At 46.3% G+C, this 16,194-nt stretch overlaps 1 protein-coding gene across 1 annotated transcript in view; it reads right to left on the reverse strand.

Moving 5' to 3' along the window:
* ARHGAP35 (Rho GTPase activating protein 35) overlaps positions 1-16,194 on the reverse strand; it is a 74,013-nt gene that overhangs the window by 49,926 nt on the left and 7,893 nt on the right. Inside the window, exon 2 of the mRNA XM_077747055.1 lies at positions 7,251-7,395. Within this exon, the coding sequence (XP_077603181.1) occupies positions 7,251-7,395 (145 nt within the window). The remainder of the gene's footprint in view (positions 1-7,250; positions 7,396-16,194) is intronic.

Raw genomic sequence — 16,194 nt, forward strand, 5'->3', positions numbered from 1 at the left:
CAGCGGGGGCTGCGGCAGGGAGGGGCAGGGGGCTGCTTGGGCCGAGCCGGGCCACAAGCCTGTGCAAATCAACCCGCAAACTGTCCTCCCCACAGGCCACCTCTTGAACACATTCCAGTTTTTCAGGAAACATGAAACGAGGGTGAGTGAACTGGTCGGAAAGCTCAGGGACAAAAAAGGTGCAAGCCAGAACCAATCTCCACCTGCAAGAGCTGAGAACACGGCGAAGGACTCCCCCAGAGCCTGGAAACACAGGCAGGGACCGAGAACTGCAAGGCCAGAAGGCAGCGGCTTCCCCTACGATCCGTGTGGAGGAGGGCGTGGCAGGTCACTCACAAACCCGAGGGGGAAACACACAGAGGCAGGAAGCGCCATGGGCCATCCTGGAATACGGAGCTGCCCGCCAACGAAGCCCCCTCCGCACACTCCCCGAGATCCCCCGACCCCCACCATGCCAACTCTTGCCACCCCCTTCTCAGGTCCAAGATTAAAATGCAGTTAGGTGGCCTGGAGATGGAATTAAAAAGACGATGCCCAGGGTGTATCCAGTGTTAAATTAAAACAAAAAAGAAGCTGCAGAATAGCCTGCACATGATCTCATGTCTTTAAACATTTGGGGGTGGGGGTGGTAGTATTAGCAGAAAACATAACCCAACTATTAACGCAGATTACTTCTGGACATAGATAAGGGACTTTCTGTTATAGATCTGTATCTATAAAAAATTCATTTTTTACTGTGAACAAACTTACTACTTGTGTAATTAGGAAAAATAATAAGGCGATGGGATGGTTCACTGTGTCCCAGTTCATAATGGTTCTGTCGCTGCTCCTCCACTGCTGGCTGTGACACGCCCTGAAGTGGCAGGTGGGCAGCAACCAGGGCCCCGAGGCATGCACGGACAGGGGCTTCCTTCTGGGTCTCTCACTGGAGTTTTCTTTCTCCCTTTGGTGGGCAGGAGTGTGAACTCCCACGCACGCCGCTGAAAGTGATGGTGCGGTATTTTATTTGCCAGGACAAGCCAAGTGCCAACGTGTCGGAGGCAGACATGAAGACAGGGACACGACGACTTTGGACTTTGGCTGCGAGGGGCAGACCTGGCAAACAAGTTTCCTGAGGAGTATCATCTGCAATCAGCTAGACGCGCCTGCGAGAGTTACCACGTGGGAACTGGGGTCATACGCTGATTTCCACCATGAGCAATAGAGGGAACGATGGGATGGAGGGTCAGGTGGCAGCAGAGGCTTTCCTAAGTACAAGTTCAGGTTAAGTCAGACCTGGGAAAACACACAGTCCATAATTCATTCAATCATTCAACAAAATCTCAGCAGTCCCAGGCTCTGTTCAGACAGGAGCCACATGGGGAGGCAGCCACGGGTGGTGTCAGAAGGGGCTGAGGCCGATGGAGAGGTCCAGACAGCGCACCACACAAAGGTATATTCTACAGGACAACAGTCTAGACTTTAAAAACAAAAAAAGGTCATCATTCAGAACAAAACAAAATAAAAGGCAAAGAGAACTGTTCTGGACTGAAAGGGGTAAAGGAAGCAAGAGCCAAACGCACTATGCACATTGCTTGGATCCTAGAACAAAATCCTAGGTAGAGGACAGAGTTTTAAGTCAACTGAGTAAATCTGAACATGGAATGCATGCAAAACACTACTGAATTAATGCTCTTATTCTTAAAAGCGGTAATGTTAACGCAGTTATGGAGAGACTCTTTAAGCTTAGGGATAGATGCTGAGATTTTTTTAGAAGGGAAGGGATGTGTGGCACCTGCAGCTTATTCTCAAATGGTTTAGCAACAAGAAAAGTTAGGAGAAGAAAGGGCAAATGTGGCACAATGTTAACCGCTGGTAAGTACTGGGTGATCATCACACTATTCTTTTAACTCTTCCACGAGTTTTACTATCTTCAATTTAAAAGCTGGAGAAAGGGGCGCCTGGGGGGCTCAGTCAGTTGAGTGTCTGACTCTTGATTTGGTTCAGGTCATGATCCCAGGGTCATGGGATCAAACCTGGTGTCAGGGTCCACCCTGAGCTTAAGATTCTCTCTCTCACCCTTTGCCCCTCTTCCTTCCTCATGTGGTCGTTCTCTTAAAAAAAAAAAAAAGTCTGGAGAGCAAAGAAAAGTCAAGGATATTCACAATTAATGGCAGAGTCTAACAGGCAATAGGAAGCAGCAGCAGATGTACTGCCAGTGAGGCTGAGGCGACACCAGCAGACACTGAGCACTTGCCTGGGCCCTGCGCCACACTCGGCGCCTCCAGGAAAGTGTCCCGGAACCCTGAGAGCAGCCTGAGAGGCAGGTCCTGTCATCACCCTCAGTGTCCAGAGGGGCATATGGCAGAACGCTTCTAAACTGGGTCTAATTGCAGATCTGAAGCTCTAGATCGCTGTTCCAAAAGGTGGGTCCCAGCTAATCTGCTTCTTTCAGTGCGTCAGGAGAAAAAGCTGCACGAGCCCCCCAAACAGCGAAAGAGGTAAATGATCTGTTGCCATAACATTATGCGCAATTAAATGTATTTTTGAGGAAGATCCTCTCTGCTTGCTAGATGCAATGCTACCCAATTCATGAATACTTAATAAAACCGGTTAGATCTTCAAGTTGAAAAAAAAAAGTCATATTTTCACAAAGTGTTTAGTGACAAGAAGCACACTCACAAAACAATGTCTGGTTTAAAAAGCAGTGATTCTCGGGGAGCCTGGGGGGCTCAGTCGGTTAAGCGTCCGACTTCAGCTCAGGTCATGATCTGATGGTTTGTGGGTTCGAGCCTCGCATCGGGCTCTGTGCTGACAGCTTGGAGCCTGAAGCCTGCTTCAGATTCTGTGTCTCTCTCTCTCTGCACACCACCCCCCCCGCCCCTGCTCATGCTCGTGAGCTCTCTCTCTCTCTCTCAAAAGTGGAACATTAAAAAAAATAAAAGTAAATAAATAAAAAGCAGCAATTCTAAAAAAATGGTCGTCCAGCCCACCTCTTGGCTACTGAACTCTCCGCCTGCAGGAAGACAGGAGCAGATGAGCTGGTACACTCTGGGCTTTCCTGCCTCATCTAAGTTATGCTAAACACCTTTGAGAACTATCATACCACATACTCTGAATTATGTAAACATAAAAATCGACATGAATATGCAAAGAAATAAGACTATCAGAAAATATATCAGAATATTAACAGTGGTATTCATGAAGTGGAGGATCAATGAATCTTTAAATCCTTTTTCACAGTTTTTGGCTTTTGTTGAATTTCTGCAATGAACATGCTTTAATTTTATGAAGAAGAAAAAAAATCCTTTCAGGGAAAAGAGCACCCCCCATACACATGCTAAATTCATAGATTCTATCTTTAATTTTCTCCCTGAAATTCTATGAAAGTACAAACTAATGCCAAAGAGGGGAATTATGTAAGCAAAATTTAAAAGGACAAGGGAAACGATGGAGTTAAGGAATTCCAGCCTGAAGACCACTCATCCGACCAACAAGTAACGTGTATTGAGCGCCACAGTCTCAGGAGACAAGGAGAACAGAGAACTCCGTTCTCAGGAAGTGAAAATGGGCTTCAGAACCAACGGGGAGCTCCCACCCAACGGCTGCTGGGGGTGGGGCAGTCTTGAAGAATGAGGACAAGTCCCAGAGGCGAGGAGGGACCTGGGATACAGTTCAAACCACACGAAGAACACATGCAAAGCAGAGAAATACAAAGTAATTCTGCTTGTATTCTTGTAAAACAAATTTTTTTAAGTTTATTTATTTATTTTGAGAGAGAAAGAGACAGTACGAGGAGGAGGCAGAGAGAGAGAGGGTGAGAGAGAGAGAGGGAGGGAGGGAGGGAGGGAGAGGGAGAATTCCGAGCAGGCTCCACAGTGCCAGCGCAGGGCCCGACGTGGGGCTCGAACTCACGAAACTGTGAGATCACGACCTGAGCTGAAATCAAGAGTTGGACACTCAACCAACCGAGCCACCCAGGCACCCCATCTTGTAAAACTATTTTTTTTTAAATTTTTTTTTTAATGTTTTATTTATTTTTAGGAGAGAGAGAGAGAGAGACAGAGTGAGCAGGGGAGGGTCAGAGAGAGAGGGAGTGACAGACTCTGAAACAGGCTCCAGGCTCTGAGCTGGCAGTCAGCACAGAGCCCGACGCGGGGCTCGAACCCACGAACCGCGAGATCATGACCTAAGCGAAAGTCGGACGCTTAACCGACTAAGCCACCCAGGCGCCCCTTGTAAAACAATTTAAAAAGTAATGCTATAGTAGTATGAAAACAGAAAGCCGAGGACAGAAAAGGAGAAGAGAAGGGAAAGAGGGGGAAAGAGGAAGGGAGGCAGGCAGGCAGGCAGACAACAACAAGAGCACAACGTACGGGAGGAGGCAAGACTATGGCCGCCATCTGGGAGGCAATGAGGCAGTAAAACGAGGTGTTTAGTAGAGGAATCATCATATAAGCAAGATGGAGAGGGGTGACGGTGGGGAAGCAAAAATGAGATGGAGGGGATAGAGCCAAGAGAGGATGAAGTAGAAGTGACAGACTTGGGACCTGATCGGAGATGACCCTGAAGCTCCCAGCCTTCTGGTGACAGGGCGGACAGTGTCACAGTCTCACAGAACTTTAAGAAAAGTAGCAGCTGGGCAGTGGCTGGTGGTAAATCCTTATACCCAAAAGGATTCATTCGTAGAAGGGCAAGGAGAGGTATAATTCTGTCACTAGATATCAAAAAGCAGGGGCACCTGCTCGGTTGGTTAGGCTCGGTTGGTTAGGCATCTGACTCGTGGTTTCAGCTTATTGTCATGATCTTGTAGTTTGTGGGTTCGAGCCCTGTGTTGGCTCTACACTGGCAGTGCAGAGCCTGCTTGGGATTCTCTCTCTCTCCCTCTCTCTGCCCCTCCCCTGCTCAGGCTCTCTCTCTCTCTTTCTGAAAATAAATAAATAAACTTAAAAAAATTGCAACAACAACAAAAAAGTGAATCACAGTCTAAGAGTGAGAGAAGCAAGGTGGGTGGGATAGGTCAAAACCACTGTCATGCTCAGCTAGAAGGCTTGTGGGTGACATTAAGGCACCCTGTGCCACTACAGGTGAGCCACTTGAGGAGGTCATTCACAAAGGACAGCTCTGACAGGACAATACCGACTAAGAAATGCTGAAGGCACCAGGGAGTAAAACGATGGGGAGAGAGCAGCTTTGCAGTGGAGCTCAGCACACACCACCGCCTTAACCAAGGGGTCAAAGTGAACATTACCAGCGATGGGACAGTCTGACATCACGTGTCACATGGTACGATGCACCAGCAAGGACATGGCATCACTTCCCTGCTGTTTCTGCCCAAGGTGAAAATATGAACTTAATCTTGAGGAAAACACCCAAAAAACACCAAACTGAGGAGGAACCTCCTATAAAAGAACCGATCTATAATCTTTCAAACTATCAAGGCCGTGAAAAACAGACAGACTAAACTGTTCTAGACTGAAAGAGCCTAGAGACTTGACCACTAAATCTATCATGTGGTCCAGGATTAGCTCCTGGGCCAAAAATATTCCTGCATTTTGCCATAAAGGACATTAGTGGGACAAGTGATAAAATGAAAACATCTACAGATGTTGGGAGGTTGGTATCGGGTCAATGTTGATGTCCTAATTTTGACAGCTGCATGGTGGTTGTGTAAGGAATGTTTTTAGGAACTACCCACTGAAGTAGTTAGAAGTAAGGCTGCATCAGATCTGCAAACGGTCTAATATTTCAGATAATCATACACACAGAAAAAATGGTGTGGGGAAAGGGCTAAAATACTAACATTTAAGGAACCTGGGAATTTTTGTAACTTCTAATTTGTTTAAACTTGTAAATTTTATACCATCCCAATAAATCGAAAGTAATTTGAAAATAAAGGTGAGGAAGAAGTAACATTCCCCTCCCCGAAATGACACAAGCTATCTCTCTGAAGTGCTAGGTCAACACGTAAAGGCTTCAGTCACCTGAACTGAATCTTTGTGCAGTTTTTCTCCTTGCACAAGGGAGAGGTGCCAGAAAGAAACCGATATAAGACCAGGGTCAAAAGACAGACACGGACAAAAGGCTCTGGGGGACAGAGTGAACTAAACAAAGCTGCAGATCTGCTAGTAGATTGGGCAAAGCGCTCACCGTGATTCAACCCTGGTGTGTTGCAGAGAAAACCCTGGAAATAACCACAAAGTCTGCTTTAGCAGGCTTCAACTCGAAACCCGTTTTCCCTGATTTGGCACATCCTAAGTAAATATTAACACCGTCACACAGCTTACTAGGATGCTGCTGACGGTATCGGCAGCGCCCACAGGCGGTGCACACCACACAATCCTCGTATCACTGCAGACAACGCCGGGATCGGAACACAGAGGAAGGCGCTAATCCCTACCCTGGTTTCAGACTGTTTAAGCCCATATGCTTGAGCTCAACTACAAATGCCCAAGAACTGACCTAACCCTGTGCCCGCTTATACCGCCTCCTCCCCAAAGCGCACTGGCTGTGAGAGCATCCAGGAGAAAACCAAGGGAAACAATGGCATGAAAATGGACGCTCCAGCGGTTTCGGAAGAGAGGCCAAACAGACACACTATGGGAACACTAAATGAACGAATAAATGTTTTCAATGCAGGTACAGATTCGTCACTTCAAGAACAACGCAGAAAGTATGAAGACAGCTGGTCTCTGCAGTAACACCAGGTCGTCAGTGGAGCTGAAGAGCCGCGGCCTGACCAGAGGATGTCCAAGGGTCCTAGCTGCGTTTTACCCCGGGGGGAAAATTCTTATCAGTAATGAATCTCAGGTACCTGATCAAAGGCCAAGGGCTGCTAGTCACGACTACTCCTTCATTTTATTAAGCCAAGATTTATTCCCATTTGTGTCCACGACAGCGCCGTGAACACAACGGCAACACGCCCTTTCCCTGCCCCCCGGCAGCTGACAGATCTGCGAGGCCACAGACAAACAGAGCAGGTGCTCCGACAGGGGGCTGGGGGAGCACTGAGAAAGCACCTAAGCAGCCACAGGTGCAGGCCTGAAAACAGGCTGCTCATGTCCCGAAAGGTCTCAGAGCTCCCGTACAAGAGCCGCACAAGTACACGCAGATGGAGGACCCGTAAGTCTGACAGCTGCCCAGACCCTCCTCAGAGAGCACCTCACATTTCAGGAGAGATGGTCCCAGAGTCTACAGATGGCTCAGCTCGCTGGAAAGTAGCCCGTAGACCGTGAATGTCATAATCAGCTCTGAGGTAACAATACTCTTACCTGTGGCTTCAATGTACTCGATACATCTCTCGATAAAAACGGGGATGGGCTTCTCTGGAGTCACGACAGTTGTCAAGGGCACCCCAAAATAGTTACTCTCCCAGGTTGCCTTTGTGATGGATGGCCGGGGCTTGGGCTTTGGTTTCTGTACAGAAAAAAGAAAGTACAAAACAAAAACAAAGTGACTATCAACATGCAACTTAAATACAGTTAAGGCTTCCAGAAGGGAATTCACAGTGGTGTGGAAACTGCTGGAAAGACTCCAAGCAGGATAGAGATCCATTTGCTCATCTCACTAATTTTGTATTTTCTAACCTCCAAATATCAAACAAGATGCCAGCAAGTTGACACACAGTCACACCTTGAGTGTGAGACTGCATTATCAACATAAGGGTGTTTATAAGAAGCAGGCCATGTTTAGCTAATAACAATGAGATGACTATCCACATCCTTTTTCAGGAGTGCCCTGGAGTAAACAGGAAGTTTTCCAAACATCCCACATGGATAATGAATGTTCTACACTCACGATGGCTAAAATCTTTTAAAAGATAAAAGATGGAATGGAGAATGAGTAATTTCCTCTTTCCAGAAAAGAAATAGAAAAGAAATAGAGCATGTATTCTGCTCGGGCTGAAAGCTCCGAATGAGAATTGCCTTCCATACATTAGCCCGGGGTTAATTGTCCGCGGCTTCCAAATTAGGAAAGGGTAAAACCAACTGAGCAAACACGACAAAGAACATAGTAACTTTTTCTTTTCCTTCTCAGCAGCCCCCTTCCTCTGGAGTGGGGGTGGCAGCGGCAACTACTTGAGACCTCACCGTGTACCTAGCAAGTCCCGAATATTACTTCTTTTAAACCTCACGACATTCCATTGTATCAAAGAAAAATGTCCCACGTGACTACATGACACAGCGAGTGACAGTGCTGGGATTCAAACCCAGGAGGGTCTGTCTCCAAAGCTCGTGCTCGTTCACAAACATCTCTGCGATATTCTGCTCCAAAATTATTCAATCCTTTTATTTTGAAGCTCACATAAGGAAAAAATGCTCTGAACAAATGGTAAATTTCCTAAGAGCTACAAAAACACACCTGAAAATATCTTTTGTTAAAATATCTACGAAGGAGGAGGGTAACCAAATAGGATCAAGGTAAATGGACCCAGGGGTAACTCCAGCAATTCGGTTTCATTTTCAGGTTAACGAGATGAATCTGAAGGACAGATTTATTACAAATATACGCAACCTAGAAACTTAAAAGTATTTAGGATCTCTGCATAAAATCCATTCAAGGGGACAACTAACAAGCCAGGGTCAACCGTTCGTGTTCCGCATCCTGCCCATCCTCATTCCTTCTGGTACCTCTATTTATATGGGAACAGATCGCTTCCTGTTTAGTCTGAGATTCTCTGAGGACTTCCTGTGCAAACAAGTGGCAAAGAGAAAGAACAGCTGAGAAGAAAATGTACGAGAAAGGAGAAAAGCCCATCTCTGAGCTGCCGGTTGGCGTTACCTGTAATGACCACCGAAAGGCAAAGACGATCCACTCTTCACAGAGCCTGCTAACTGAGTCAGTCTGGAAGACTACTCCCCAGTGTGAACGGGTCTCGGGGTCCCAGAGGAGAACCAGAAAGCCTCCACAAGCTTGCCCCCATCCCTGTCCCACTCCTCCTAAACCCAGCCACACAGCCTCTCAGGCTGCAGGGACGGGCTGCTCCTTCCCCTCACAGGCTGCCCATCAGAAGCAAACGGGCTCCGACCTAGACTTTTTACCAAGGAAGTAAGGAAAAGCAAATTCATGATTTATGATAGATCTTTACATGAGATGATTTAACCAATCTAGACTCTCTCCCTGCCGTCTTCTATTTATAAAGTACATAAAGAATTTAAGATTTGAAATCTTAACAGACCTGGGTTTGAGTCCTGCAGACAAGTCCTGTGACTCTGGGTAAGTGACTTATTAGCATCTCAGTCAGGGACAGCACCTCCTCACAAGGTGGTCATGAGGGTGAAATGTGGGGGACCTGGCTCAGTTCCTAGCTTAACAGTAGCCATCTAGTGATTAGAGGAACGAGAGGGGTGAGTTCTGTTGTCACATGTGGGGGCAGCGGATAACCAGGAATCAAGCAATGTTCTCCCTTCAAAATGCCATACAGTTTAAATTATTAGCTTCAGATTCTGAATATACAAGGAAGACCATCTGGAGTTCAGTGACACTCTTTTTATCGCTCTCAATTTTGCAGAATTTCCCTGTCAAAACTAACAACAGTATTGTTCTTCACTAAAACTGATGCTTCCAAATAAATTGTTAAGGAATAAAAAAAATGGAACTTTTTTCCTAATCACCATAAGCCGCCGTTTTTAATTAAAACAAATTTTTTTTAAGGTTTTCTTTATTTCTGAGAGAGAGAGAGAGAGAGAGAGAAAGACAGCGTGAGCAGGGGAGGGTCAGAGAGAGAGGGAGACACAGAATCTGAAACAGGCTCCAGGCTCTGAGCGGTCAGCACAGAGCCTGATGCGGGGCTCAAACCCATGAACCGTGAGATCATGACCGGAGCTGAAGTCGGACGCTTAACCGACTGAGCCACCCAGGCGCCCCCAGCCTTCTTTTTTAAAAATCAAGTTTATTTTATTTTTTAACTTTTAAAAAATTTATTTATTTTTGAGAGAGAGAGAGAGAGAGAGCGAGAGAGAGGGAGAGCAAGCGTGAGCGGGGGAAGGGCAGAGAGAGACACACACACAGAATCCGAAGCAGGCCCCAGGCTCTGGGGTGTCAGCACAGAGCCCGATGCAGGGCTTGAACCCATAAAACATGAGATCATGACCTGTGCCAAAGTTGGATGCTCAGCCAACTGAGCCACCCAGGCGCCCCAAGTTTATTTTTATATTTTTATTTATTCTGAGAGAGAGAGAACAAGCGAGCAAGCAGGGGAGGGGCAGAGAGGGAGGGAGACAGAATCCAAAGCAGGCTCCACACTGTCAGCGCAGAGCCCGATGTGGGGCTTGAACTCACAAACCATAATGAGGTGTGTTCTAACAATCTAAGTTAGCTAGAAACCCTCTATCACCTGAACACTATGTATTGGACCCTTGCTTAAGTTCCTTAGATGCATTATTTCATTGCAGATTCACAACAGATCTGTGGGTGTGGGGTTAATAACCCCACTTTACAGATGAAGCAGAGTTGCAAAAAAAAAATTCAGTTACTTGCCCAAGTCAGTTCTGACTAGAAAACTTGTGCTTTTAACCACTATGGTTCATGGCCTTACTCTGAAAGGTCCTGGGAGAGGCAGAATGAATAAATGGACAGCTGAAAAAATGATTAAGGGTACACTAACAATCTGGACAATTTCTAAGGTATTAGAGACCCACTCACATAAAATACCAGGAATCTTTAAGCTGGAAAAGGAAAGAATGGAGCATTAGGACAACTACTTCAAACAGCTATAGGACTATCTATCACATGGAAAGAGAGATTATTTTATAGGATTCCAAAGGGTTATGTTGAGAGAGATAAGAAGACAACACAGGCAATTTTGGCCTTAAATATAAAGAAAAATTTAAAAACCAAAAAGCCCCTAGCTGTTTAAAAAGGAAGGGACTGGGGCGCCTGGGTGGCTCAGTTGGCTATGCGTCCGGCTTCGGCTCAGGTCATGATCTCGTGCTTCGTGAGTTCCAGCCCCACATCGGGCTCTGTGCTCACAGCTCAGAGCCTAGAACCTGCTTCTGATTCTGTATCTCTCTCTCTCTGCCCTTCTCCTGCTCACACTCTTTCTCCCTCCCTCTCTCTCTCTCAAAAATAAACATTAATTTTTTAAAAAAATAAAAAAAATAAAAAGGAAGGGACTGCTCTGTAAATATTCAAAGCACAGATTGCAAACTACATACCTATTGCCATACCACTGTCAAGGCTAAATTGGACAACTGCCCTTATGTCTCTCACCCCAAAGAATCCAAGATCTAGTTCAATGCTTCGGCTTACAAAAGGCGCAAATGGAGAGTAAGCTTTGGCAATAGGATCAACTCCCCTTGCTAAATGATACAGATTCTCCCTCTCAGATTTAAACGAACTCTGGTTTATCAAAAAGTCAAAACATCTCCTAGAAGTAACTGAAGGCTCTGTAGGGGTCACAAAATGAGGACAGGGATTCTTGCACAACTGATTCTAAACCCTTCTAGTAAGGAAATCAGACCTCATGGTGCACACTAAGAGGTGGGCCAGAATGTCGATATGACAAACAACACATCAGGCACCTGAAGGGTTACTGGGCACATGTCAGATGGAAACGCCATCCTGTGAGTGGCCTGCCAGCTGTCTCAGTCCCCGGTCAGACGTGGGTCGCTCATTATGGAGTCCCTGGGGTCCTGCAAGCAGCAGGCCCTTGGAGAGCAGAAAGTAACACCATCCCAACATCAATCTTCTTTCGAGGGCACTCACAGAGCAGGCTGAATTGAAAAAAGCATCTAGCCAGAGGAGACCAAGCCCTGAGAATAATCTACACATCTGTGCCTCTAAGTTTAGAGTCAAAAATGGAAAACAGTGATTAACGTGGAGTGGCCATGTGCAGGCCGCCACCAGGTTCTCTGCACAATTACCTGAAACCTTACAACCATCCTCAGGGTAAGGGCTATTAGCGCCATTTTACAGTGAGAAACGAAGCTCCAAGAGAATCATACTCCGCACGGAGAGAGCCAGGGTCCAGAGGCTAGTGATCTATAAACACCAAGCCCCTCTTTCCCCTACGTGAACTCTATGATGAAATGCTGTGACAGAAGCCAAAGACTGGGGCAGGCTGAACCACCTTCATCTTGTCCTTCTGGATGGATCTGTTTTTTTGAATGAGTAACATAGTCCATTGTTCTTCACTTCAGTTTCCTTAAAAACATGCCTGATTCTTAGTCTTGATAATACCTACGTAGTGTAGGGAACAAAGGAATGAACCGATAGTTATGCCAGGATGGCACTGCAAAGAGATGGTGACTGGAATTTCCCACTGGTCTCCTGGCTTCTGAAACCAGAAAAGAGCATAAAGGAAAACTCTCAACTTTGGTGGAGTAGGAAGACATCTGTACTTGCCTGTGGAGCAGTGAGCCCACTCCACGGCCCGAGTCCATGGAGTCAAGAAAAGGGGAAGAATGCCAGGCAAAGGACGAGAAGTGGCCGAGAGAAAGACAACTGGGTTCCAGAGCCTGATGTGCAGTAGGCACTCCATAAATTTCCTGAACAAAAACAGTTTCCAGTAATGCACAGGGCCAATATTTCTTTCTATTCTTTCATGTGGAGCTGAGAGAAGGACTATCTCTGTACGTACAGAATTTTTCTTCTCCTAACATTGCGCTCCTCTCCCGTGGATGGAGGAGGTGAGGCTCAGAAGGTCTTATTCATACTGACACTACAATCCCAGACTCCCTNGTCAGAGAGAGGGAGTCACAGACTGAAACAGGCTCCAGGCTCTGAGCTGACAGTCAACGCAGAGCCCGACGTGGGGCTCGAACCCACGAACCGCGAGATCATGACCTAAGTGAAAGTCGGATGCTCAACCGACTAAGCCACCCAGGCGCCCCCCAGACTCCCTTTTAAAAAACAGAGGAGGCAAGGGGTGGGGGGAGATGGGCATGGAGGAGAGCACTTGTGGGGATGAGCACTGGGTGTTTTATGGAAACCAACTTGACAATAAACTATTTGTAAAAAATAATAATAAAAAAATAAAAATAAAAATAAAAAACAGAGGAGGTAATCATTCCCTATATCACTGTGTGGCCACTGGATAAAGGACAGTCATTTATGTACACATACGACTATTATCCTACTGGACTCAGTAAGGATCTCAGCAGTTTTGTTTTTTAATGAATTATGCCCAAGGTCACAGAGCAAACTAGCAGCAGAGCTAATACTGGGACCAAAGTCATCTCTCCCCCTCAACGAACTTATGGTAAAAGAAAGCTATATCCCTGGCCAGCAGAGCTGATCTAGATATCAGGCTCAGGAACAACTGAGCCTGCTCCAATGGAGAGGTCAGCCATTCTTTCTGGATTAAAAAACATTCTATCTTCCATGGGAATAGCAGGTACAGTTATTTAGCGATCTTGAGCTGACAACTTCAAATATTTTCTCCTGGTCTCAATAAAATACCCTTAATACGTATCAAATTATTTAACCAGATTTCAGAGTCAGAAAATATGATCACCACAGTCGTACCACCTAGCACAGTCTTTTAAATGCTTGGTAACCTATCTAATGAAGGAAATAAAAAACAGAATGCAGTTGTTGGATTCTCTCTCTCTCTTTTAAAGGAGGAATGCCATATACAGAATGTAGTATGGAACAGGGACAGTGCCCTTTGAATGAGGACAGTTCTCTCTCTAGAGGGAAATTAGCAAAGCCCTGGACACACACACACACAGTTTGCCAAGTAGTGTACTGGTCGACCCCGGATTAAGGGAAACTGGGAGGAGTCTTAAAAAACCCACAAGATTCCATACACAACATGACTATAGGTTTCCCCCAGAGCACCTTCTTGGCATTCTATAGTCAACATCACAGCTTTCTGATGAGTAATGATTCTCTCTTATTTCCAATGGAGCTTCCAAAGAACCTTTTCAATTAAGTTGCTCACTCATGCCCCAAATATATCATTCTTGGTTAACTGGTGCTCCCCCTTCTGGCTCTGAAAAACATCTAAGCCCAAGTTTAATAGAAAAGCTGCGGGTGGATTTGTTCTCACTGGCAGAGTCTGCTATGAAAGCACAAACACTTTTTAGCACAAACACTTTTTAGATTTGGTCTCCTTCAAGCTGGCAGTCAGTATTACAGCCGGGTCACCCACTGTCTTGGAGCATCTTTCTTTAGGGTTGGGACAGGAAGCAGCATCAAGCCTCTGCTTTCCTAGCATCCCTAATCCTCCCCTAGGCCCATAAAAGACAGGTGTGTCATCCCCACACAGGCCCCAAATAAGAGGAGAACTTTTGCTCTAGAAAGGCATGAAGTCTGACGAATCTGGGTCAGTCCCTGCCACTGTCTCAGACTGAAGGGCCAGTGCCACAGCGGGCTAACTAGGAAGGAGGGTCCACCAGTCCCAGGAAAGTTTTGTACAAACATCCTGCCTGATCCAACACTACTGAACTTGGACCTCCCAGAGTTACAGGTCAGTTTTTATCTGCTTGCCTCTTCTCAAATACTGGAGAAAATGCATTCAGAAGACCTTTCTCTATGGAAGCAGAGGTGATTCTTGGCTCCTGCTGAAATAATTTGGGTCCCTACAAAGATATTTCAGTATCACTAGGTGGTGGATGAGAACAAGTCGGTTCACTGATGATCAGAGCAATTCTCTGCTCTTTGAAAACTAGATTTGGGTTGCCCATTGTCATTTTTTTTTCTTTTTTTAAGAACAGGTGTGCTATAAGCTAAGGCCTATAGTTAAAGATAGTCTATTTTTGTCACCAAAAACACACTACAGCAGCTCTTCGGGCTTAAAATAAATTGGAAAACGCATGACACCAGTTCAAAACAATTTCTCAAAGTTCCAGTCGCTATTTCAGTGTCCGCATGCCTTTTTTGTCCTCTACTCAACTAGACTCTGAAGCCAGAAACAGACAGCGCCAGGCCATTCTTAGGGGGTAGTGTGGGGAAATAGATTTTTAAAGATAATAATCACAGTCCTTTGTCTGAAATGAACAAATTTCAGTGGACTGACCGAGTGATCCAAATGTGTGCCTGGCTACTGAAGATTACCATCCTTCTTGCAGGCTGGGCTCTGCCAACCTGCTGGAAGCGGAAGTCAGAAGAGTGGTGGGTTCAAAAGTCTCAGCTCCTCCATTCGGGAAACTGCGCCAACGTGGACGGTGGCAACGGGAAAACGGCTGGTGCTGCACCTGGAGCACAGCAAGCGTTCGGTCCATTTGGGGAAGGACAAAACCCTTCCCACGGTACTCGCAGCCCTGCTCCGCGGCCCCTTCACTCTCCACAGTGAGCACGCTTGGTTTCTTTCAAGTTTCTTCCCCCCCACAGCTCCAAGTTCCATACTGTTTTCTCAAGAGCCTTCCCCAGAAAACCTCTACCCTCACTGCCTTCGGCCGCCTCCCCCTGTAAGTCCGCATTTACAGACTGCTGCCCTGGGGAGCTGTGCCAGCTATGCCCGCTGAGCTTACAACTCCTTGCTCCACATCCCGCAGCGCCCCTAGCTCCTCTCTGATAGTATTCAAAATACACATCAGCGCATATTTAAAATCCATCATCCCTTGATGGTAAACCAGATAAACACAACCACCACGCGCATCACACTCAGCCAGGAGCACAACTGCTCGCTAAGCACCCCTGCACTGAACTGGACGTTTCCTTCCAAAACTGAATGAACAAGGGGCACGTGGATTGCTCAGTGGATTAAGCGTCTGACTTCCACTCAGGTCATGATCTCAAGATTCGTGGGTTCGAGCCCCACGTCGGGCTCTGTGCTGACAGCCAGCTCAGAGCCTGGAGCCTGTTTCAGATTCTGCATCTCCCTCTCTCTCTGACCCTCCCCTGCTCACACTGTCTCTCTCTCTTTCAGAAATAAAGCATTTTTAAAAATCTAAAAAAATAAATGAACAAGCATATGCTTTGGAGCAAACATCCTTCTCTTAAAAGACGCAATTCTTTCAGGAATCAGAAAATCCAAGGTCAGGTAGGCATCCTTGCCCCATCTTTAAGGCCACGGTATTTATTTGGCCTCAGAGCACCCTGAGTAGGACCAGCCTTTTCTGAAGCACACACTGAGAGTCTTTCCTGAGCAGGTTACAAAGAGCTCATATTTCATACCATTCAGTTTGTCTGTCAAAATGCAACATCCCTCCCTGGGGAGCGAGCTGTCCAATTCCCCAGCTGGTTTTTATTCACACTAGAAACTTTAACTCCGTTCTAGGCCTCACAAAATGAGAGCTGTGTCCACACAAAGCCACAACAAACAGCCGA

Source organism: Crocuta crocuta, unplaced genomic scaffold (assembly GCF_008692635.1).
Source record: "Crocuta crocuta isolate KB4526 unplaced genomic scaffold, BGI_CrCroc_1.0 scaffold334, whole genome shotgun sequence".
NCBI classification, from domain to species: Eukaryota; Metazoa; Chordata; class Mammalia; order Carnivora; family Hyaenidae; genus Crocuta; species Crocuta crocuta.